Genomic DNA, 26,561 nt, shown 5'->3' with positions numbered 1-26,561 from the left:
GTATAAGATACTGTCTTGTAATACCAGTATGACACAGACCAATAACTATTCATTAAAGTCTCTGTGAGTAAATCTGGCTAACTCGGCTTCATATTAACTTCTTGTCTCATCAACACTATCGATTTCAATATAATTACAATCGTTCCCCGTCTTTTTTAGAGATTTTCAATGATGACTCATCGTTTACTCATAGTTTGTTACCTGGAAAATTGATTCAGTGACAAATTAACATGAAATACATCATAGCATGGTCCACAAATTACGATTTATTTTGTTTTCCAATTTTATGAAAATCTTTTTCCACGGTATCAAAATATTGAAGCATTTGCCATAAACGCAAAAGTTGCTTGTATACGTTAAAGCCTTTCGTTTGTACATCACTTGTAAAAAAAAGTTTGAACTTTCTTAGAAAATTTTGATAAAAGTGATATTGTGATAGACTAGCATAATATTATCTTGGTAACATCTGCGTCTATAAGGTTATGGAATTTAAGGTAAAAATCTTACCTAATGAACCATATACGTATGTACGCAGTGCCTTCACAGAAGAGCTGCAAGAGAAGCACCATTATGGATCCGACGAAACGGGCCAGGAAACAAGTATTGAGAACTAGAATCTTCCACTTATCCGTCCGAGATAATCATAGTGGAAGCGTTGCTTCAAACTGTAAAAGGACTGAACACCAAACATGCGGTGTGTCTCAGAAAAATCTGGTCAAAATTTTTTTGATATAACGCTTTATAATTTTACCAAACACAGTTGGAAACATTCCATCATCCACAATCTTACAAAGTCTGTAAATAACAAAGGGAACTTTCAATATAAAATAAAATGAAACACCTTACTTACCTAAAATTGTTAGCTTTATTTAAGAGGGGCTCTCGTATTTAAAAAGTGTCATGCATTTGAGCAAATACGGATTATCCGTGTTGAAAATATTTCTTAAAGATAGTGTGATGTATTTTCAAATTGCAGTAATATCATCTGCCCGGGTATCTGTCTCTTTCATAACAATATAAAAACAAATCTGCGACATGTGTTGGACAATGACTTTTGACTAGAGAACCCTAAAAGTAGATTTTGAATTTGTCTAGGATTTTGTACACTTACCAACAGGTGCTTACCGAAGTTCCCATTAAGCTTTATCGCGTGGCTTTGCACAAAGCGAAAATCTAAGACGAATTTGTAGTAGTCCAAGAGCTTGAATTAGCGATGGAAACATGGACAACTCAGATCAACATACAGTTGTGATGGATGATTAAAACGAAATTATTTACAATAATTTGTTTGTAAAGCTTTCATATATTAGAAGCAGTAATGCTTAATTACTGCTTCTGGAGATAGGATTTCCGTATCTTTGTATTCAAAGTCCTAAGAACTTTAGTGTGTTTATGGTACTATCCTTTTAGATAAAGCAATGATGCTCGCAAAACAAAGTTCATTGGACTTTGTACGCACCAATGAAAGAAGAACAACAACTGTTTACCCGGATTACAAAGATCTGATTAATGAATATGATAACAACACTTGAAACAGTCTTTTGCGTTGGAATTACGTGGGAAATTATGAGTTATAAAATAATCCGAAATATATTTTCTTTGCATATATTCAAATAAAAAAGTAAGACAGTTCTAACTTTCGCTGTAACCTATCCATTTATAGAGTAAAGCAGCAATAACATCAGCAAAACCAATACGAAAAGAAGAGAATATTTAAACAAGCTCTATTATTATCAGAATGAATCCGACCTAGACCTTTTGTTGTTAGGTAAAATTTACATATTTTTAAAGAAATTATACATTTAAGATGCTTTCCCAGTTTCTTCTGTGTCAGCTTTGTCGTTATTCGAAATCACTGATTGTATAAAGCGTTGCCTTCCCCATATATCTTCCGATGTTAGATAAAGATTTTATTATAACATGTGAACAAAAATGGACTGCACGGATCAATTTGGTTCACTTGCAGATTTTTCATATATCTGAGCGTACACGTACAATCAATTTAGAGGGTAACAAAAAGCAAGACTCAACAGTAAATATTTTACATCGGTTGTCGATCCTATGTTTTAAAACAGCAGTACATTTAATATTGCTGTTAAATAATTCATAAAGTACATTTTATAATGAAAGGGTTATCATTATATTGTCAGTGAAATGCAAGGGCAATACTGGAACGCACCTGTGACGCATCTGACGTTGCACTTAATATTGCAAGGATGTCAGTAAACTATGTATATTGCAGAATGCATATTTAGAGTGCTTTGTTCTGATTCAAAATACATACATAGACTAAATGGTCTGTACTATTTAGTTTTGTTAACGAATATAGTTTTAAATTGTATTTAATGACTTAAAAGGTTGGAATAGAGACACCTTTAAGAAAGTTGCAAGTTGTGGTGAAAAAATATCATACTTAAAAACTTCATTATACGAGTATTGCTGCATCATACACATGTTTCAGAGATACAAAAACGTTCATGTATTTTAGATTGAATGTTTCAGTACCGAATATACATTTTGTAGGTAGGACTGAATCTAAGGACTATTAATAAAAGTCCAACATATTTCATGACATCTTGGGAATAATTGTTTAATGATTGATTGGGGGAAAACATTACAAAAAAAGCAATTATCATTAAACGAAAAAGAATTTTACCAATGCGGAAAACGTAATTTTGAGAATATAAATTCTAGTAATTTACTATATTAACTTTAAAACTAATTTATCAATATTCTTAAATAGCAAAGGGCGTGAGCTGAGCAGAGTGGTTTATGGCACTATGAACGGAAAAATCACTTTTGACACATATACTTTGATTTGTATACGTCAATACAGTAGAAGGTAAAAGAAATAATTACACTAATTCAGTGAAGTGATACATAAATTATTCAATTTGGTGCATATTAGTGAAGTTGACGGGTAATACAGTTTGTTAATACTTGATACAGATTTAGAACAACAATAGAAATATATGACTCGGAAAAGGGGTAATCGGTTGATGTATTACAAAGTACGGGACCATATCACTATAAAATATTTCATCAATCGGAAGAAGTCAGTAACGCTCAGTCATGCTGACGTTTTCAAATACATGTTTGTAAGAAACATATTAATTATATTTAATGTATCTGTACTAAGTACTGCACGTAAATTCATGGAAATGTCGCTCCGTCCATATAATGAGCAAGATTTAATATAAGGAACGGTTTAACATATGCCATTTATTTACGAACAAATAATGCGAGTATATTAGTAAACAAGGTGACTCGGTATTTAGAGTTTGAACTAATGCACAATTATTTTTTATTGAATCAACCTTTATAAGCGGTAAGAGCATTTTATTCTGCACCTGTAGGATACATAACAATGATTCCTTGGGTTAGAACCGTTCTGCTGATTAAGCCATAGAATATGAATCATAGCGTATGTGTGTATATACCTTAATCAGATACCTTGAAACCTGCTTCGTTTTTACCCACGTTTTCAGCATAAGGAGTGGTTAAAAGGGCACTCGACTTTTACTTTGACAATCGCGAAAAATAGACATGATTACTTTGAAAATGTCAAACTTATGTTCTGTGACTTATACACTCTGCTACCATCGGCTAAAATGCATATAAATTGTTACTTCAAATAAATACATCTGAGGGCATGGGTTTTCTGTACGGTCGGACTATCTTTTCGGTAAGTAAATTAAGCAGCCACTTTACAACAGATTGATTTCAGACTTTGTAGCGGTGTTGGTGTCTCCATTACTTTTCAAAAGCAAATTGAGTTGTCTGTAAATATCGATTGTATCATTACCTAAATGGCATGTGTAACATAGATTGGGTGTTTTATAAGTGCCAAGCCATTTGTAAAACATGTTTCATATGTCCGAGTTGTTGACACTGGTCATTTCTAGATACGCCCGATAATGTCATCCCACCTAACGTTTTGACACATATATCATTACTCTTAACATTATAACACAAGGAAGAATTACTGATCCTTCCATGACTTCCCACACTGGAAACATTGTCACTAGATTTTATTTTTTTCTAAAGACTTTACTGGACCTGAAGATGTACAGACTGGTAATATGAGTGGTTCTTTCCCTCAGAGTTGCCCATTTTAGCCCGGACAAACTGATTAAAAATCGTGTGTTTTTCAGAGTAGGCTGTATTCACTTTCGTAATGACCCTTTATTACTAAACTAACTCGAACTTCAAGTTCTTTGTCACTGACATCCCACTTTCGAGAAGAAATCACAAAACCTCTTATTTGTTAAATTGATAAACCTGTTTATTAGCTGGGATAATTTTAAGGGAATACATTTATGACATACATTTTAATTATCTAACATAAAGATGTTAATCAGTCGCATCAACTGTGATTTTATCATCAGTTATCATTATCGCATCAATAATTGCCGCTTGGTAAACGAGATTTTATGGAAATTATCAATTATGGGCAATAAAACATCATTTTAAGTGTAGAGAGGCCGGATTTATTATTTGTGTAACGTGACAATACAGCTCAGAATGTCAAAAACATGTAACGTGTGTCGTGGACCCCTTTCCAATCATGTGTAGTTACAAAAAATTTACTTTTTATTATTGAGTGACAGGTCTTTCCCAATATTGTAATAGTATTTTGGATAAGTTAAAAGATTAGCTTTGGTAACGTATATGTGTAACTTTTAAAGATTAGATTCTTCGAAGCACTACATTTTTTAGTAGCCATCGTGTAAATTTACATTGTATAGACCTTTGTATTCAAAGTAAAAAACGGCTCTATCATCTGTTCTTCTTTTAGGACCGACGTGTTTCGTCTTTTATGCTGGTGTTCGAAGTGTTATTCTTTTGTTTCATTATAAGCCGTTTATGTCCGACGAACATACAACATACATACATGAGCACAATCTACAATTAATACAATTTCTATTTAAACAATACAAAACCATGTCTGCCAGGTATTGTCGTGTTTTCTAAATTTATATACAGAAGTTCAATGTGTTTGCTGAAAAAAGGAAGTACTATTTCATATATTTTGAATGTTAATGTTGTCTTTTGGATAGTTATTTGAGCCACACCTTGAGAAAACCAACATAGTGCATTTGCGACCAGCATGGATCCAGACCAGCCTGCGCATCCGCGCTGTCTGGTCAGGATCCATACTGTTCGCTTTCAAACCCTATTGCAATTAGAGAAACTGTTAGCGAACAGCATGGACCCTGACCAGACTGCGCGGATGCACAGGCTGGTCTCGATCCATACTGGTCGCAAACGCACTATGTTGGTTTTCTCATGGTGCGGCTCATTTATGTAAAAGATATATTTGTGGGTAATTAGCTTGGTATCGAGAAATATGCACGAGTTATGACGCGACATTATATAATTACGATATACGCAATAAAAAGATTATTAGATTGCATCCAGAAATATGCACTCGTTCTTCTGCTGATAATAATAAAGACTTTATTTAACGAGGGAATACATTTGAACGTGCATATTTCTCGATACCAAGCTAATATTCAAAATAGTTCTTCCCTCAAAAAAAGACATTTTCAGATAATTTTAGTCCAGCAAACACATTGAACTTCTATATATTCTCTAAATTCAGAAAACACGACCAGCATGTTAGAATTAAAAAAATGCCGTTTTTTTTGTTGCATCGTCTGATTTGCCTGGGATCAAGAATTTAGATGCCTGGACTATTTGTTGCATTACAAAAAACAAGGTTCTGCTCCTGGATTTATGAATGCAAACATGGTTATCAGGTTTAAGTCATTTTTCATGTGTTTGCTTCCAGATCAAAGTAATCCTGTATTAATAGCTCCTCGAAATGTTAGTTTTGAACATTTTTTTATTGTTACGTAAGCAAAGTTTCAAATTATTTTTACAAGTGCATTTAAACACACACGAAAAAAATGATTGTTTGAATATACAGGTTATTTAAACGTTGATATGAAAATGAAATTTTTATTTAAAAAAAATGAAAGATTGAAACGTTTTTGCTATACTATAGGACAGTATGGAAATACCAGTGCTGTCAATTTCCGTTTTGTGTAAAAAGATACTGCTTCTCAACGAAGTAAACTACTATAACCATATTCTACATGGGCGTTACGTGATTGAAAATGCACCCACTTCTTTTAAAGAAAGCCTGGCGAAAAAAAAATATCGAAAAAACCGTAAAGTCGAGAAAACCGGGAAACAGTAAAAAGCCGGATACTCGAGAAGGCTTTTACTAGGGCGTGTTTAGGAATCGGTGTATCGTTTGGTACACCGATATTTTTCCTGGTATGAGAACTTAAATTGCAGCGTAGGCAAAAATATATTGAAGTATTAGGTTCAAATCTAAGCATCTCCACCGGGCATAATTGTGGTCTACATATTTCGCCGCATCATACTGCGACATTTTTACTAGTAAATGAGTGCGGTGAATTTTTCAGCAACATCATACAGTTACTCATATAACTCAGACATCCGGTGCGGCTCAGGACATTTGCACAATTAATTACAATTAGCTTACAACGAATTAGCAACAATGAATGTTGCAATATTGTTATAGATGATAATGAATTAATGAACTTGTTTACCGATAAACCACAAAGTGTAAGCGGTGAATGAAAAATGCATTTCAAGTGTCCCTGGAGAATCAATTGGCAAAATAAGTGACGAATTTGTCACCGAACTCCGCGTGAAGTCGCTCTCAAGATTGTTCATACACGGACGTACTTATTAGCATTTTCTTTTTTTAATCAGTAGATGGTAGCGTATCAGTCAACATTGAAATAGTTGAGGAAATTAACATATTTCGTTTCGGTGAACATGTAATATGGAATATTATAATGCAGTAAATGCATTTATTGAGATTTAAGCCCGTCCAATTTCCAGTTGATTAGAAAGACATAGGGTTGATTCACTGACAACTCAGGGCAAGAAAATCGCGTTTTCGGCTCCAACAGAGCGAAATAATAGTGGATTAAGGATTTGTTTGGGATTTGATACTGAACCATTCGAGGTGTGACCAGCCATAGAACTTCTTTTTTGTAATGAATAGATTTAATTTTTGCACATCCAGTTTTTGGTTTGATATTTTTAGATTTTCCATTCTCTCTTTAGTGTTAGCTTTTTAAACTTTAAACTTTGGGTATAGCGGAATACAGAAGATATCCTCGTTTGTCGTCTGCTTATAATTATTCAATCAATTTTCGTATTTACATTAACTTTTATGAATGAAAAGAGTAGAAATCTGTTTTAGAATTTATTTTTTTGTCACGTGTGTCTCTAACATATTACAGTGGGGATATATTAATAGAAGAGTGAAAGGAAAGTGAACATTCAGGTGATAGTGCTTCAACAGCTAATGATACAATTGTGGCGAAATAAAACGCACAGTCGATTGAAGTTAAACTCCTACGAAGTGAGTAACAAACATTTATTGCGCTTGAAAGAAGGAATAGTTTGTAAACGATGTAATAAATATTGGTGAAAACAAAAATAGTGACTTATCAGAGAAAAATTGCATGATTAAGCAAATTATGTTAATGTTTTCATAAAATGCTTTATATTCTGTTGTTTACTAGTTAGTATGAAAATGTTAAACTGGTATATGTGTATCATAGTAAAGTTTTCGATCTGTTAAGACTTTCTGCCCAAGTGCAGAGACAAAAAGCGTGGATAAATAATACAATTGTAGTGGACATACACGAAGGACATATTTTATATTCTCACAGAAAATACTGTACAACAGCGAAGTTACCAAGGTATGTTTAGTCATTGTTTGGCAGAGAATGACATGTTTTCCTTTTTTACCTTTCCCTCTTATGTATAATAAATCGTTTGTAGCGACGCAATCACACATTTCATTAAATATATTTCGTAATTCATATTTTCCAAGTGTTTGAAGTATGGATACTTCAAAAATCGATTTATAAATTGTTTTTAATTTCAAGCGTATTTTACTGAATTAATAAATTCTACTGGGCATTACAATCACTATGCATTTTTGATATTATTTGATCTGAATGCAAAGTCCTTTATTCACTACAATTTGCGGGCTTGATTGTTTTTTGTAATCCATTAACTTATTGACAACTGAATACCAGAATTAAGCAACAGCAAAAGAGGAATAGAGTCTTAGTGTATCAGTCAGTATGTTCTAAACATGATCCAAAATTCGAAGATTATTGTGGTGCACCCTTTATTTCTAGTTCAACAAATTAACTATTCAATTTTTGAGAATTTTAGGAAATGGTTTTGACATTTCCTCTTGTGTCGCAAAAATGAAATTAATCGCGCACAAAAATAAATTGATAAAACGAAATAAATGAGAATTTTCTTTTATGGGTATTTATATCGTAAAAGAGTCATGCATTATTTGATCAAACTTAAGTCTGTAATCATGTTATAATAGCATAATTACAAAGTGTTGTCATTTTCAAGTTTCCGTGAATGGAAAATTGTAATTGAATCTTTCTTATCGGCGTTTTTATCTGTACATTTTATAATAATATTTTGTAGCTCGTTAACACATATTTTGTAGGGTATGAAATAGTGATGGTGCGATAAGATTTTGTCGTGCTCCCACCGCAGGTGATTGCTAATACAGGCTTGAATAGGACTGACCTCGCGTTAACACCATCAACACCATAAAATCATTTTAATATTCGTGAGACGCTCTCCTGGGGTTACCTCGTGTACATGTCGTTGATCTTAAAATACGATCTCCACATTTTTTGGACAGATATATTTTTAAAAGAAATAGCCGGACTTTTTAAATAGTATTTAATGTTAGATTTCAGGAGAACGGGTATTTTAGTGTTAAAATGCAACATGATCTAAATATGTCTGGATTATATGACGGTTTGTAAAAGTTTTCACTTATATCTTATTTTTATGTATTTAAGAAATTTATAATAGACACGTTTATATTAGATATAATATATCAATATAAAAAAAGAAAAAACACGTCAGTAGCAATATTCGGTCCGATATTTAAATAATAATGATAAATCTGATGAAATAACTTTTCTAGATCGAATACCATAGTTTGATCTTTCTTTTCGTATTCTGAAACTTTTGAAAAGTTTATTCTTTATATACTTCAAAACGTTATTTTTAGTCGTGTTTATATTGTCTCGTTAGCAGGACTGGAGACATCGTTGTCTAATATCCCCGCAGATAAATATCGTATTCCGTCAACCAGACTGCCCTTTGTGGACCCATGGAACCTTTGCCAAGCCCTTAGAGGCAAAGGCCAGTTGATCATTTCTAGATATATTACAAACCAAAAATGTTATCGGCACAAAAATCAACTAATTCAATCGAACATGCTAGTTTTTGTCTAAGGGATTGACAGAATATTAAGAAACTAATTAATACGTATTCATTCATTATTTTCCTAACAATGGGATTATTATATGAAGACGGCTTGAGAGATAACGTTTGTTGTATATTACTGACTGGTTAAAAGACGATCTGAATACGTAGCTTGATTTTCTATAATCGGCGGCTTTCATTCATAAGTTGCGTGCTACTTCAAAAGAAAGTTTTCTTTATTACCTGTGCTGTTAAATCATTGTTGTCTAATCTATAAAGACCAAGTATTTTCCTGACAATATTTATAACTAATTTATTGTTCTCTTTCTCTTAAGATTATATATAAATGTACGCGAGTTTTCACAAACTGTCCTCCAATATTTTTTTTATTTTCATATACCAGTAAGTTAGAGTTTTTGTACGTTAAATTCTAATAAATGCCATTTATTCCTTTATATCTATCATGTTTTCCCTCATATTATAATCATGTAGTGTGAAATGCTCATAAAATATACTATATGGAAATTTCAATGTTTTGTGGATAGGTTGAATGATTTTTGTACTACCTATGTAACACTTCTACGTTATTAGCACATACGACTTGTAAATATTATTTGACGTGAAAATTTACCTCTCCCAGCATGACATTTTTCGGTTTATATCTCAGGAACATAAAATAATCTTGTTTCTCCGTTCTGCGAACAGTAGGATAAAATATATGAAAGAAAAATATGATCAATTGTAACCACTAGCTGTCATAACCAATCAGATTCAACCTTTCATCACGCTTCGATATGCTCTTCGCGCGAGAGAAATTCAATCAATCATAATGCTCCTTACATTGTGCAGAGCTAGAGCGAAAGTTTTACTAAAGAATCTGTTAAGTTAATATAGTTTTCTGTAAAAACATTTTGCAACATACCAGAAAACGGAATCTTCGTTGGGCTCTAAATAATGCTAACAGGCGGTGTGTCAATTATATGTAAGAGGCTTATAAAGTAAAAAAGAATATGGTTAAATCTCATAAACAAATGTTTCGCTACATCGGCGGCAATTTGGCTTCAGTATTATAGAGATGAAAATGATTTCTAAATATTTTTATTTTCAGAATCATTACATGTGAAGAGTATTCAGTGATAGTGAAATAATTTGGATTGATATAATTTTGTGAACCAAAGTAATCCTACAGATATAGCTTCTAGACAGAGAGAGAGAGAGAGCAGTCGAAGGAACGTGTAATTTGGAGATTTTTTGCGACAAAACGCTTACATTCATTCTGTTTTTATACAGATAAAGATAAGAAGCTTTTAAAAGATATATATATATAGGTAGATAGATATACATAAGTGAAAGTGAATTTAATTGGATTTAATAGTGATATGCTAGAATGGCGACAGTGACTTCATGGTGGAATTTATTGATAAAATTGACTATATTTTGGATACATACGCGTGCTGCTTGTGCCTTCAATGAAATATGGTGGTAAGTATTTAATTATAATAACTATTACATATAATTTACTTATTTGTATCGTTTTCAGTAATAATTATTATAGTATCTTTATAGCATAAATCTAATTTTGATGCATAAATAAAAAACACAATGTTTTGATATTTTATCAACATAACTGCCGTTTCTCTTTACCTGAATTTATATTCATATTCTTATCGTGACCATTATTTTCGACGATAGAAAAGAACATTATTTTTCGACGACAGAACAGAACATATATTTCGATGACAGAACAGAACATATTTTTTCAATGAAAGAACATAACCTATTTCACAGTTTAATTTAGTTTAGTTTAGTTTAATCATATTTTATTATATATACATATATACATATTTAATACACACACATACAACAAGCATACATAAATATATCAATGTAAATATACAAAAGGGTTGGGCCAGAAGTTATAACAACATTGTCGGGGGCCCTATTTCACAGAACGTAATTTTCGATGACAGAAAGGAACATATTTTCGAGTGACAGAATAGAACAGATTTTTCGATGATAGAACAGAACATATGTTGTTTGCATAAGGGATATAGTTTAAACAAGTTCAAAAATAACCAACCTCGTAATGTATTATGTAAATGTAATAAGGTAAGGACAAATATGAAAAGTTTTCATCTATCACCTGTATGAAAACTATCGATCAAGTCATTTTTTCTGTCAATGAATGTTGATAATTATACTGTGTTTAAACAACATGCCATTCATTCATTAAACCCGCATCTGACATTTACTGTAAAACTATATACAGGTCTCCTACAATATCAAGGTTAATAACTTCCTTATCTGTGAACAAAACACATTTATTTGCAGACGACACCAGCTAAATGATGGATGAATATGTTTTAAAAGTGAAACACTCTCATTCGAAATTGTCGGCACATGTTACTAGAAATATTTGATATAATTTTGCAATCCAGTTTTAATAGTATTAGTACCCGGATGAACAGTTAAGAAAAGAGCATTAATTTAGCTATATAGAAATGATGCTGAACATTAGGTGTCATATAATGATTTCAGTACAAGTTATCAATCATTCTCGGTTGTTTTAGTTTATAAATATACATCAAATGAAAAAGAAATTATCACCAGACATGAGGTATATACAACAACACTTCTGGACAAGTATCATGTTCAATAACAACGTATGTAGTCAAAATATTCTTAAAGTAGATGACACCTTTCAAACAGTTTCTTTCAGTTTCGCTTGCCTTGTCCAGTCTGTTGGAAAGAGGAGGGCTTTATCTGGCTTAGTCTATCCAATGTCAATAACATCCAATGTCAATAACTTCTACCAATCTTCTTCTAATGTTTAAAGCTTACTGTAAAATTCAGTGGCATTTGCAGCCATATACAGCCGACACAGGCCTATTGAAAACATAAGGTCATTTAGGTTATCTATAACAAATATTTTCAATTAAACCAAGTGATATTTTCAACTAACTTTGATAAATATATATAACGCAAGTGGTACCTACATCTATCTACAGTAAACACTTTAACCCTCAAACATCAATTACAAACACTTTAACTATCTCAACAAACACTTTGAAAACAAGTGCACTCTCAAAGCATGATCCACACCAAATATTTTAAGACTACTATCTTCCTGTTATGACAAATTATTTAACACGACCTCCCTACATGCTGCTAAAAAGACATGTTAACCTTTAAATCAAGAAGTCCGAAAGAAAAGAAAAAAAACGAACATGTGTATAATAAACAGCCTTAAAAAAATTGTCTTCCACAACTCCTACAAAAAAGCAGGTAGCCTTCCACAAGCATCTGTAGCCCATAGATCAGGTAGCCTCCTTGGTTATTGTCTGTTTAATCAATCAATATTATGTTAGTATCAATTTGCACGGTAATTCTGTTATATAGTCCGCTACTTCTTCTTTTAGTTCCATTTAATTAAATATTGATGGCAGTTTATCATTCAATCGTCCTGGGCCTTCTCTCCAAGCTCGCGTTCCACATTATACAATTTTCAAGAATCAGCGACGCGTGCGCGTTACTGCAGCGTTTAAAACTGTTCCAGTGTAATTTACGGAAATGTTTCGATCATGTTCCAGGCGGGGGACACAGACTGATATAATAGGCCGTGATTTTTTATCTAAAATATTATTACATGGCAGTTTTTTTTTGTTATCAAAAACAAAGCACCCGGGGTATATTACTTTTGTTTAGCACCAGAAACACATTATATTATATTGCAGCTCCCAAGATTGAAAGCACTGAAAATTCTCATTACTCAAGCCTAGCAGCTGACATCTCTTCAGCAGAAATATGTCTTACATTGCAAAAAGTGCATTTTCTTTCTTTTCACATCGTCTCTCTTGTCTGCTTGAACAGTAGTAATCAGACTAAATGGAATATTGATTGTAACATTTAAAATATTTTAATTTCATTGGAATAATTTTGGCATTATTTTGAACTGATGTTTCACAGTACGTATGTTTAGACAATAAGCATATGCAGACAATATAAGTAATTGGAAATGAACGACTTGAAAATCATATTTTACTGAGAGGTCTGGAACATATTACAATCACGTCACTTAGTGCAACATGCTTTCTTTTGAAATTGATTAAATAATAATTATCAGACTGAAATGACCCGCATGACCCAAACACGAATTCATTATTAACTAAATCAACATTATGTATTCATGAATGTCAGTTGATCTCACATACATTATAATGATGTTAGTTTTATTTCACCACCATCGTCTTTTGAGCGTAAGATTGAAACAGCTTCCTTGAAAAGTTTTTCCTTCTGTTTCTAACAAGATTGCAGATGTTTAAACTATTCTTAAGCCGGTGCTAGGTGGAGTGAGAGGTGTTGCACTTTCCCATTACCTCTAACAAACCGGGTCTGCTCTCGTTTTCCTTGGTTGCATTCTATGCTTTCAAAGAATCTTCTTACAGATTTTGTCTAACCCACTAGAAATTAAAGACTTGCAAAAGCGCTTTGACTCGGGTTAAGCAGATGTTTGCTCTTTCACGCTTTTCTTATTTTCAAAAGTCATCATTGATATGTTACTTTTTCATTATACAAATTGTTTAGTAAAAAGAATAGAATTTCTTTCCACAAATAATTAACCGTAGGGTTAATGAAACCACAGAAAAATACCTACACGGTGATCTAACAGATGAAACAGCAAAAAGCTTTACGTTACTCATGATTGGTAAATGAAAACCAATGCCGATGATTTAACTATATACACTAGATAATTCAAATTTATTCAAATAACATGACACAATAAAAATGTTAATAAGATGAGCAAGTATGACACTGTTGTCAACACATTATTATAACAATCAAGTATACACCGCACACTCCGATTGCTGGGAGTGATAACTGCAAATCATCCTTATTGTTAAAGTGTCATCATTTTGCAATTTTGTACAATGAAAATATAAGTTACATGAAAATAACACAAAAATATTTCAATATTGCTAACTATTCAGGTTAAATATATACAATATTCAGAGCTTTTACTATCCCTACCTTTTTGTTTGACCAACTGGAAACAAACATATTAGGTCGTATGTGCATGACCTGCCAAAATCCGCACCATACTGATTTAGAAAGCAGAAAAATGGTGTAAGAATCCTGGTGTTTCATACAATCGTCAGATATTTTCTTTATACCTGGTTATATACCATATAAGAGCATGTGGAGTATAAAACTTTGGACTTGTGTGGTCACCTGATCCATGCGGAAGGAACGCAACAAGGTCGTTAACAAAAATGTCTTGGAATATTGAGTCCATTCAACAAAACTGTATAACTAATGCTTCATTTAACCCTTACCCTGCTAAATTTCTATAATGAACTTGTCCATCTTTCAATTTGGGCAATACCATCGACTGTTAAAAGGGTTGCTTACTAAAAGATACTGACAGAATGGCTAACAGTGCAGATCTTGATCAGACTGCACGGATGTGCTGGCTGATAAAGGTCTACACTGGTCGCAACGGCAGAATCAATCGTGTCCAGCATGATAAGGGGTTAATGCTAGAGTAGGGGGCGTGAGGGTGTGCTGCACTGTTCTTCGTCACTTTATGAACAGACTTTATCAAACCGAGACTGCAATTGCACTGCTTGGTTGCGTTTTCAACTTTCAAATGATCTTTATATAGCAAGAATGGGTGCATATGAATAATGACGACTTGGCTGTGTTGCTACAAGAAGACATTATTAGACTGATGAAAACTCTCTGGTAAAGATTGGTTTGCCATATTTATCATTCACAGCGGCTGGTACTACTAACTGATACCCTATACGTTTGGCTATTCACACTAGTGAAATGAGATCTAAGTAATCACTAAGGTCTATATACATTACCTACAAATCAGAACGACAAATAGACCAATTGATTTATAGTATCCAAAATTCGCTTTGATATATAATTGTATATTTGTATATAAAAGTATCAATCTTGCATTTTTTTTCTCCCACGAATTTAATATAAATACTTGAATGAAAAAATATAAATGTCGATGAACTTACATGACTTTATAATCTAAATATCTGTTTCATACGATATGTTCCTTCATACACGCTCTTGTATAAAAGCTCACACTTGATTACACTTGTTTCTTTTCATCAATACTCTTGTATTACCGCCGGGGTCATATGTTAACGAAAGATGAGCTATCCCGCAAAGTAAACCACGCTGCCGAGACCCGTACATTGACAACTAACTGTCAATGTATTTGCAATATATTTTGCCTTCTGACCTTACCAAATACTTGATAAACTAAATCATTAACCAAATCAGCTAGGCATATTTGAACAGCTAGCTCTAATTGAAGAAGACCCGACAGATACGAATGACGATATTAATGCAAATGATAAATGTATAGAATTGTTCGCTGAACTTCATAGAAAGAAAGGGGAAAAAAGCTACAATAAGTTACTGCTTTCAAAGAGATGTAAGAAGGAAGGTAAATCCAAAAGCTAATAAAAGTTTGAGGGCTCCTACTACAGAACGATGGTATTTAAATTTGCCAAAAATAGAAAGAATCATATAATGTGAAAAAGAGAAAACACTTTCCAAAACTTAAAACAATCAGAATCAGTCGTAATATTAACCAGATTATTAAAACCTTGATGTATGTATCAGACTTAATGAATAGACTTAGGCAATATATAACTACAAAAGACAAATAAATATTGAAAATTGTTCTGTAGATTCCAAAGAGATCTATTATGTCCAAGTTACTCTCTAGCTTATAACGGATTCTTGTCAATACGACTTTACGTTATGTCTTCTGTAGTAAACGCCGTCTATGCTTTTTTCAGACAGGCAGAAGTAAGTAACAAATTTCTAAATCAGTAAAATGTAAGAAAATAGGTCTCAGCAGAAGGTAGCTGATAAGATAATTTGACGTTTAATGGCTATGCAAGAAGTTTTTTTAGAACAATCTTTTAGTACACGATCTGGGTTAAAACTCTCAGACGGTTTCCATAAAATATTCAATAAAGTCTAAATTTGTTACCACTTAACAGTTCGAATTATTGTAAAATGGAAAGACTCCCATTTTATAATATTCTGGAAAAAAAAAGGAGGGAACACTTGCCGTGTAATAGCCTTTATGCAGCTGACAACATATTTGACCCATTTGATAGGAAATATCATGTCTTTATAGTTTGAAATATCTGAACTTCGTGTAAGGCAGTTATATTTAAAATCAAATAGCCGTAATACAATTTGTGTAGGGATGTCTTGACCAAGTACAACGTACTTGTTAAAGCAACACAAGAGAAAATTAGGCGTTAATATATCAGATATTGCCCTGCATTCGATTAAATAAGTGCATACAAATGCCAAAATTTAAAAACATTCAGCTAACCGAGCTAATAAGAGGCATCCGAAACACGAACCGTTCATAAAATGTCTAAATAAATCAATCAAGAGAACCAAGACACGAGCTCAATATCTTTATTCCCAATCTAAACTCGAATTTTTACGAGTTCAAGTGCTAAATGGTATCTGCTTTTTAAATAGAGATATCATTGTGTTACCTATATCTTTTATAAATCTTAAAACTAATTTATTACCAGCCTTAGAATACTTTATTTATATAGAGATTCCAATTAGGGTAAGGATTATTTTGTTTAAACCACATGGGGTCAAACGAAAAAATGAATTAAAACTTATAGCATAAACTGAATATAGTTAAATGTAGTTAAAATTGAAATGGGAACGGTATTAAGGTGCATGTTACAAAACAAACAACCGATTTTGACACAATTATGTATCCTAGCCCCGTAATGCACAGGGCAAATATTGGTATTTCTTAAATCATTTAAAGATGACTTTCAAAATGTCAAAATCGGCTTAACAGGATTTTTGGGTATTATAGTGAATACCCTCTCGAGTTGTGATGATATAAGGGACATTAGATTTGAGAAAGACACCAAGGAAATTCCTCTGATTGAATAAATAAGTCGCGAAACCTGTGTCACCCTGTGCCTCTGACTTCTCTAATCTTTAAGTTGTCATGTCACCCTCATATTGAACTGTAATTAACTATGCAAAGGTTAAAGTTGGGTAAGACGGGGGCAACATTGAAAAATTTGAATTCTGACATTTAAAGTTTGTTGCTCTCATACCAGATTATAATGTTCTGCTTTGCATATTAGTAGAATCTGTAGTAAAACCGTTGATTTATTTTCATGCACACGAACATGATAAGGCTAACAAAAACGAAAACTAGTTGAAAACCTATCTAAAAATATTTGAAATTGGTTTGAATTAAGGATAAAACTGTCTTGTTGCATGACATTGTAATCTGCTCAATTACACGAGCTTTACACGAAATTAACAAATTAGGTTTCATTTAATTGGGAAATTTAGAGTGGTCTGAAAAATAATAGCAAGTCTCGAACTAATTATATGACGATACATGTTGAAACGGAGAAAAAAAAAGAACGGCATATTTAGATAGCAAAACACATTCTGTCTACACATATACAGTGTATTGTGCACACAAAAACTCGTGATAGATATGTATGTTTATTGGTATAAACTACAAATGTCAATTTAAGTTTGATTATATTCCATCATTTTATTGTTGAACAATCCTTGTTCATGTCTTGTTGTAAACATACAAATAAAACATTTATATAATGATAAAACTGTTTAATGTTATGTAAATTTCAGTAGAACAGTGATTTTGTCGGTAACTGTTGCACCAAACGTGTTATTTTCACATTCCAAAGTTTGAAATAAATTGTGTAATAAAGGTTTATTACGGGTATTATTACTATGTATACCCTTTATATTTATACAGTTTGATGCATCGTGCGTTTTACGAGACAAAAACATGCAATGTATCTTTTTCAATTCGAACTTGCTGGTTTATTTATACACAGTTTCTGTACATTTAAGTTATCAAGCGTTTGTACGTAATGACTCGCGTATTTGGTCACGAGCGTCTTTGAACATCAACTACAGTCATTGTGCGACAAGAATATTCCTTGTTTTATCTAGAATTCAATTTTAGAAACAAAACCTGGAATAACTGAAGTACTGACTTGTCGTTTTGCTTGTTGTTTATAAATCACCATTTCATGGTTGATTATATAATGTAAATACTAGTGGCAAAGAATCAAAAGCACGAAGTTCATAGTTTTCTTAAGAAATTTTAAAATAGTGGCTCGGATTTAACTTGTTTACTTGACTTATAATAGCTCATACTTTCAGTATACACCATAAGAAAAAAAAGTATTTGAGTTCATATACATTCGGAACTGAGTTACCGGATTCAACAATTTCTAAACGGTTTTAACTTGCTTGATATGAGATATGCTTCATCTGAAACCTTCTTGCAAGTCAGCATAAACATCTTGATGTAGTTATGTCGTATAACCATTTTTATTTAAATTAACATTCAGCATCTTGGACAATTTCACATTTTATATAATAATAGGTTATAGACCGATTGTACCCAGTGAAAAAACAATAGCGGATCGTTGTATCAATGGTCTCAAAAACATCACTTTCGGTTCTCTGTTTCTGTCAACAACAAGTCTTATTCATCTCTTTTAATCTTTTAATCAAACATAAAGGTGGTATTGTGCCGTTCTGTCATCATATTAAATTGCAACTAAAACAGTTTTTTACACAAATGCATGTATGCACACATTGGAAAGATGAAGCAAAACCAGAAACTTGTTGGATTACTCCAAGTTTTGAGTTCTGTTTATGTGGCTGATACCCACCAGCAAGAATGCCAGAAAGTATTTATAAATGCAGACATACAACTATGGCAATATATGTCTATGAAAACCACATAAACGCCGTATCGAGCACGGCTTCGTTGTTGCACGAGGTTGTCTTGATACATTTTACTGCAGTTTGCTTCGTTAGACAGGAGAATTGTTCCAAAATTCATCATGTCAAATGTCTTATTAATTATTTCACAGGTGGTTTTGAGGAAAACCTCTAGACTGACACTGTCGAAAAAAATGCAAAATACATTTATCATACCAATTCAAGAAATGTTTGCAAATTACTTACTTTTTGGCTTTGTTACATTTCCGCAGTTATTGTTCGTCTATCACGGATATTGATATCATTTGAGCCGCGCCATGGGAAAACCAACATAGTGGGTTTGCGACCAGCATGGATCCAGACCAGGATGCGCAGGCTGGTCTGGATCTATGCTGTTCGCAAAGCCACTATGTTGGTTTTCTCATGGCGTGGCTCATTTGTAATTATGTACAGAATTCTTCAAGCATTATTTACATGAATTCAATGGGTTTGCTTCATACTGGAAACATTTTTCAATTTTCTAAATGAAAACACGAAAAATGCATGCCATCAATCAGAATTTCCAAATTTGAAAATGCAGATTTAGTATGATAAAGATGTATTTTAAAACAAAAAAGAGTTATATGTTACTGTTTTACCTATTACTATCTGTTTAAACAGAAAACAGACCAGACGGTGTCCAAAATGTTCAATCTATCACAAGGTGACTAATATATCCTTGATTGTTGTCATCTGCGTTTGTTTTATTTCAAAGATATTGTATAATATTTCTAATAAACATTTCCTGTAATCAACAATGTACATTCTCTGTTACAGGAATTTAGGTATGTCGGGTGCTGGACTAGATGTTTTACAAAATCCAAATCTATATATTGTGGGAACCAAATCAATGTGTATTCAACTCAAGGGACTGTCATTGGGGCAACAAAAACTATGTAGTCTATATCATGACCACATGCGAAGTATTGGCGGCGGAGCACAAATGGGTATTAAAGAGTGCCAGTACCAGTTTAGATTCCGTCGATGGAACTGTACAACGATACAGGGAGATTCGTCTGTTTTTGGTCCCGTTTTACAAATAGGTAGGCTTATGTCTCTAATTTATAAACTGTTTTACAAACTGGTATATCATACGCTTAAAAGATAACAAAAAGTTCTATGTGATGCAATTATTCTTAATACATATGGAGGATGAGGCAGTTGTAAAACTGTTTGCATAATGATTATACTTCAAACATGAAAGAAATTTACTTTGTTTCAAATTTTGCAGAAAGGTGCTTAATTCTAAACATGTTGGAAAAACTACTGTATACATTTGCATATTTTGAAAGATTGTAAAATGTGCTTATTTCGGATCTTGCCAGAAACCACACGTGTTTGTATATATGATGCACATTTCAAAGCACGTTTATTTCGTGTTTGTGTAATTAAAATACATTTCAAACAATTACGGATAAACAACACGGGTTTTCCGTGGTGTGTCTCCTGCTTTAGACATTTTCTATGGACGTATTAAGATTACATATGATATACATTTTCAAACACTTCAGGGAATGATTTAACTGTTTTTATATCGGGACGTAACTCATTTACACCATAATTTGTAAAACTGTCAGATATATATCTCTAACTATCTTTTTAGTAAGACTTTAAAATCCCCTGACGATAAGACCACGTTACAACATTTTGGCAGATTTGTTCTCAAAAGCACAGTTAATTTAAAAGTCATTAAAAATCTATTACGCGTTACGGTGAATTAGAGCAGTACATTTACCTTTTAATAATTAATCTTTCGACCGAATACCTTAGGTAACGTGAAAGAATCCATTAGAATTGTACTTATGAGTTACTTTAATAAAGAAGGATATTTACATAATGATATAAATGTGGCCGAATGGACCATTGCAGCATTTAGACAATGGCCAACCTGCTGTATCAAGTATTGATGAACGTTATGTACGAACGTAACCTATATTCAGGACTTTGCAATACGGAAACATAAACTATTATTAACGACTCTTATTCATTATACTAAATACTGCAAAAAGATGTCGATATATTGTGGCCTATATTTGATCATTATAAGGAGGTTTCTTTGTTTGTTGTATTTTTTCTCAAAGTAATCCCCACATTCCTACAAAAATTTAGACAGCAAGCATTGTTAAGACCCACAAACGCATGCAATATCACTCGAAAACAGACAATTAGCTTTTGGCGTCCGAACCTTTGCTAAATGACTGGGGGAACAAACAAATGTTAGGAATACTTCACAAAATAACGGTTTCGCCGTCTTTTATCATCGTTCAATCCTTCCGAATATAACAAGAAACATATGGAAACTTTCAGAAGGAACTTATTTCACCCTAATATCAAAACGTTCGTTTTGCCTCTTGTAAGTTTTATAGCATGTTTATATCTTTACCTGATATTACATTAATTAGATACAATCACTCGATACAGCAGAGTGTTAAAGACTACATGTGTAATAAATTGTTTGCCATTCTAGAAATTTTCATTGTAATTTGCAATAGCATGCATGCTAATGTTGCTATTAACATTTTCATCTCCCATTTCTAACATCATAGAGCTATTTGCTCTTTGAACAGTTCTCTGCTTGCTAATACAAGGTTTAAGTAATAACCATGATGCATAAATAATCGTAACGTATGCTGTTAGCAATTATTTTTACACAGTGTGACTAGGATGTTTTAACGACAATGTTTTCAAAATACACGTTCTCATTATTCTTGCGTGATATAAGTAGTTTCATGATATGCTCAAGATATTTTCTTGACGTTACAAACGACGTCGGTAAACTAGTTTCTCTCAGATTCTTTGAGCAGTTAATTTGCATTTTTTAGAAACAACCTGTTATCAAATTAAAATAGTTACAAATGATTTACGTCCAATAAGCTATAAATAGTGCGTCTTTATTGAATATATCCAGTTATATAATTTGGTAAAGTCTTAAATATGACGCTCTGTATAGGCTTTATGAGCATGTTGTATCTCAAACTAATGGAAGTTCTACAACTCACATCAATATACGTAGCAGTTTGAAAACATCGGCTCTTATATATATTTTGTTGACGATTTAACATTGAAAATTCAGGAGGAATATTTACCATACTTTTAGGCTCCAGAAAAAAGTTCTTACGACAAAAAACAGATAGGTATAACATGAAAAAATAGTTCAGGTGTCTGGGTTTATCTAAAATACTTGATGCCTCGCACAATAATACTCAATCGAGATAAATACTTTCATTATCCCCCGTTAATGTCTTACGCTGATTTAAACTGAATTTTATAGATCTCTGTAGTTTATTTTATCACGGCGTGTAGATTTGACGACTTGTGCCGAAAACCTTTCTCTGCCAATCTCGCGTCAGACCGTTGTTGGCTCGAGAAGTTGGAAGATTTATACAGTTCTCAGGAATTTTATAGCCAAAGCATGGAAGATGTGAACGATAACCCTATCACTATAACAACTTAAGGCTCAGCAAATATACACTTGGTATTTCTGGTATTAATATTTCTTAAATATGTATACCCTTAAGATTGCACGAGGAAATGGTAATGGTGATAACACATTGGATATATGATAACACAGAACTGCTACACAATGTTGAAATAAGGCTGCAAACTGGCAGATAAGAACGTTGCATGTCTAGTCGTTTTGGTAGAATGATTTGGCAGCATAGCTGCCTGTCGAAGAATGATTTCTACAGAATTAGACGTCTCGAAAATATTGTAAGACAGATTGAGGGTCTGATAGTGCTACAGGATTTATCTATTTACATATGTATATGTAAAAACATATGTATATGTAAAAGTGCATTTTATATATATAACTATTACAGTTATAAATATGTATTTCATATCTATATATAAAACTTGCACTTAAGAATGTTTCATTTAAAACGCTCAAATATAACGTCACTCAACAGTACTGTCACGGTTATTATTCAGGACAAGTAGTGGATGATTGCTCAGACTGGTAATGGGCTGGACTGGGATATGGGGTAAGCTTAATATCACTGCAGACACAAGGTGTTTTAAACTAGTGGTTGAAAAAAAATACAACAAAAGGTTGCTTAATAGTACAATTTGTGTAAATTTCTAGACGAAGCAATACTTCATTACAACACATAAACTAACATTTTTACGACATGTCTGGGCTAACAGCGCCCTATCCTAACCTATCTCCTCCTGACTACAATGAAATTCTTCCACTTTATGTCAGGCAATAAAATATGTATCTCATACTGAACTTCATAAAATAAAAAGCAGTCATGATTTAAACCACATTGCAAGAATTATTTTAAGACTGTTTATAAAATGGTTTTTCTTAGAATTCTCAATGAAACATCGCTGTGAAATACAGGGTATTAATTTCTACATTGTGGTATTAACTTTTCTTTGCTCCATCTGGGTGGTTGGGTAAATAGTTTCTATACTCGTCTCCACATTTTGACCAGCAAGTGTCTTTATTAGTCACTGTTATATTATTCGCAGTCATTAAAACATATTACAGAGTGGTAAACTTATTCTTCTTTATAGAAGAGTAAGTTGGCACGTGCTGTATAGTTCTGAGTGATGAATCGTGTTGAATAAGGCAATAATGTAAGTGTTGATAAAATTTGTTTATGCCTTCAAAGTTATGCTTGTTTGGGGATTCAGAAATATGAAACATCTGCCCGACAATATCAGGAAAACTTTTGATATTTTGCTTTTTTATTACTGAAGATTATTATCTATGTGATGACAACCGCCAGCCTTGTTTGATTTTCATTTTATGAAATTTTTCTGAATCGAATTCTTGGGCGTATATTTGTGAATCTGTATCGGCGCAAAATACATCGATAAAAGCAATGTTGTCTTGATAAGATAATTATTTTATCGAAATATTTCTCAATTCTATAATGTTGTGCCTTACATCTAGAGCAGATAACAGTACAAACATAGGTATTGCATTAGAAGGTGCGACAGGAGTGATTAAATTGTCTGTGTCCGTGTTTATGATCTCAGTGTGGTGGGCAGACAGTGGTCGACACATGCCATAGTTGTCAACACGACAGTATAAGTGACACTTTCTGTGACACGAATAACACTATCAGTAATAATAATCAAATCACTTGTAGTGTCGGATTTTACCGTCGAACTCATCCATTTGCTCTCTTACCATAACTTTATCAGCGTCGCTTTTATGCGACCATATAACTAAATATTGATCAATGACATCTAACAATATCCCAAAGAACAAAAAAAATCTCAACAGTAACATTATCCATATCATTTGCAAAGACACCCAGTCATTACCTCTGCTGATTATAGATCTTACTGCTTTAACTGACTTTACTGGCATTTATTCCGTGTTAACAGTTTCTAAGAATGGTTTATGTCTAGGAGAAATTGTGCCTACATATTTATAAACTAACATTTGACATTGGTAAACTATATAATTTCATAGTCTGCTTTGTCTGTCCAGACTGACAGTATTCACTCTTTCCAAAACGGGGTAAGATTTATTCTTCAGAAAATGAAAAGCAGCAAAAAAGTTTAGAAAATGAAGAGATTTTGAGCTCAAAGTTTATTTTACCATTAACGAACATTAAGATACCATTCTTTGTAATAGATCAAAATGAATTTACAAGTTTAAAATGTTTCTGTGATTTTTCTTGAAACCACTATGAATTATTTTGGTCTGCGTAAAGTTTGTGTACATAAGGCACCATCAGCTTGCCTGCGAACAGTTTGTGTACAGAAGGCACCATCAGCTCATGCACCGTAAGACAATTGTTGAAACTGGAACATTCCAAAAACACGTATCAGTTTGTAAAGGATTTTTTTCTTCTTATATTGATGCAATTAATCAGGATTGACGGGAATAAAAGTCAGAATGGCCGAGATACATACCAAATTCATTCATAGGACTGCATTTTTATCTTATACAATTTCACTCGGGGCGTTGAATTCTTCATGTGAGGAAGCCATCCAGCTGGCTTACGGAAGGTCGGTGGTTCTACCCAGGTGCCCGCTCGTGATGAAATAATGCACGGAGGGGCACCTGGGGTCTTCCTCCACCATTAAAGCTGGAAAGTCGCCATATGACCTACCATGTGTCGGTGCGACGTTAAATCAAAAAAGAATATATATATACAATTTCTATAAACAAATTTTTCAGGCAAAAATATAAAATTTGCAATTGAACTCTTCATTGTTTGCTATCTGCCGTTCTATTATCTTTAATACACTGAATACTGAAGAGAAGAATTTGCATTTTTGGCAGCAATAAAAACTTTGACATGAAGGTAGTTTATGTTTACTTCTTTTTTAAACAAGTTATCAGAACACCAGCATACTGGAGGTTCGCATCAGAGAATATTACACAGAGCATGGAAATCACAGAAATAATCATGTTGAATATTTCATCCCGTTTCACAGAGAATGTATCAATCAATGTGTCACTGTAGTCCCATCTGATGCTCGGTCATGAAAAATCATTATGAAGGTAGTAGAAATCAAAGATGTGGGCAAATGGGACATTAACTGTTATCATGTGATCATCTACATTCACCTGTATGCAATAACACATCTCCTAAACTGTCAAAATATTATTTTATATTTCCAAATTGTATTTTACAAAAATTCCTTGAGTTGTGTACACAAACTGTTTCTGATTATTTTTTCATTAATTTATGACGGTGACAGTTTGACATGTATTTTTTAAATGCCTAATATAGCCAAAAAAAATGAAAATTAAAACTATTCATTCTTTCAACATATGGAAAAAATGTAGAAAGCGTTTCAATAAAATTGCTTTGGTGCATACATATAAAGCAGCAATCAAAATATTTTAATGGATTCTGTATTTCCTCCAAACCCAAAGTAAAATAAATGTATTTTCATACTAACAGAATAGCTAGTAAAAACATAGCGATTCAAAAATTATCTGAGTAACAGCATAGCTGTTTCAAATGTACAAGTATGCCATGATCATTAGGAAGCAGGGGGTTGTAGGAGCAATCTCGCGGGTAAAAAAAAGATGTGACAGTACTTAGTCTTTTCAGTCTCTTTGTGTAAAAAAAGGTTTACAAGTAAATGGGAACACGGCCATCTAGAGTCTTCTAATGAATTCTTTTTCTTTAATTTCAGCAAGCCGAGAGGCTGCTTTTACGCACGCAATATCAGCGGCCGGGGTAGTCCACGCTATCAGCCGGTCGTGCCGGGAGGGAGAGTTAGCAAGCTGCGGTTGCAGCAGGGCCATGAGGCCCAAAGACTTAAACAGAGACTTTATATGGGGTGGATGTGGAGATAATATTGAATACGGGTATAGATTTGCAAAAGCGTTTGTCGATGTAAGAGAAAGAGAAAAGAATCATCCGAGACATTCGAACTCCTTATCACGCATGCTGATGAATTTACACAATAACGAAGCTGGTAGAAGA

General features: G+C 33.0%; 1 protein-coding gene across 4 annotated transcripts in view; it reads left to right on the top strand.

Annotated features, from left to right (window-relative positions):
- The first annotated feature begins 7,029 nt into the window (after nt 1-7,029).
- LOC123529628 (protein Wnt-5a-like) overlaps nt 7,030-26,561 on the top strand; it is a 38,477-nt gene continuing 18,945 nt past the window's right edge. Inside the window, exons 1-4 of one of the 4 annotated variants that reach the window (XM_045310028.2) lie at nt 7,030-7,411; nt 10,418-10,791; nt 19,930-20,195; nt 26,269-26,561. In XM_045310028.2, coding sequence (XP_045165963.1) covers nt 10,697-10,791; nt 19,930-20,195; nt 26,269-26,561 — 654 coding nt within the window. In that variant the 5' untranslated portion in view covers nt 7,030-7,411; nt 10,418-10,696. Of the gene's footprint in view, nt 7,412-7,449; nt 7,755-8,638; nt 8,854-10,150; nt 10,292-10,417; nt 10,792-19,929; nt 20,196-26,268 lie in introns of those variants that run through there. The other 3 variants (XM_045310026.2, XM_045310029.2, XM_045310027.2) reach the window with 3 other exon arrangements.

Source organism: Mercenaria mercenaria, chromosome 13 (genome assembly GCF_021730395.1).
Source record: "Mercenaria mercenaria strain notata chromosome 13, MADL_Memer_1, whole genome shotgun sequence".
NCBI classification, from domain to species: domain Eukaryota; kingdom Metazoa; phylum Mollusca; class Bivalvia; order Venerida; family Veneridae; genus Mercenaria; species Mercenaria mercenaria.
The sequence above is the reverse complement of the archived record's forward strand: the minus strand, read 5'-3'. Positions and strand labels throughout refer to the sequence as shown.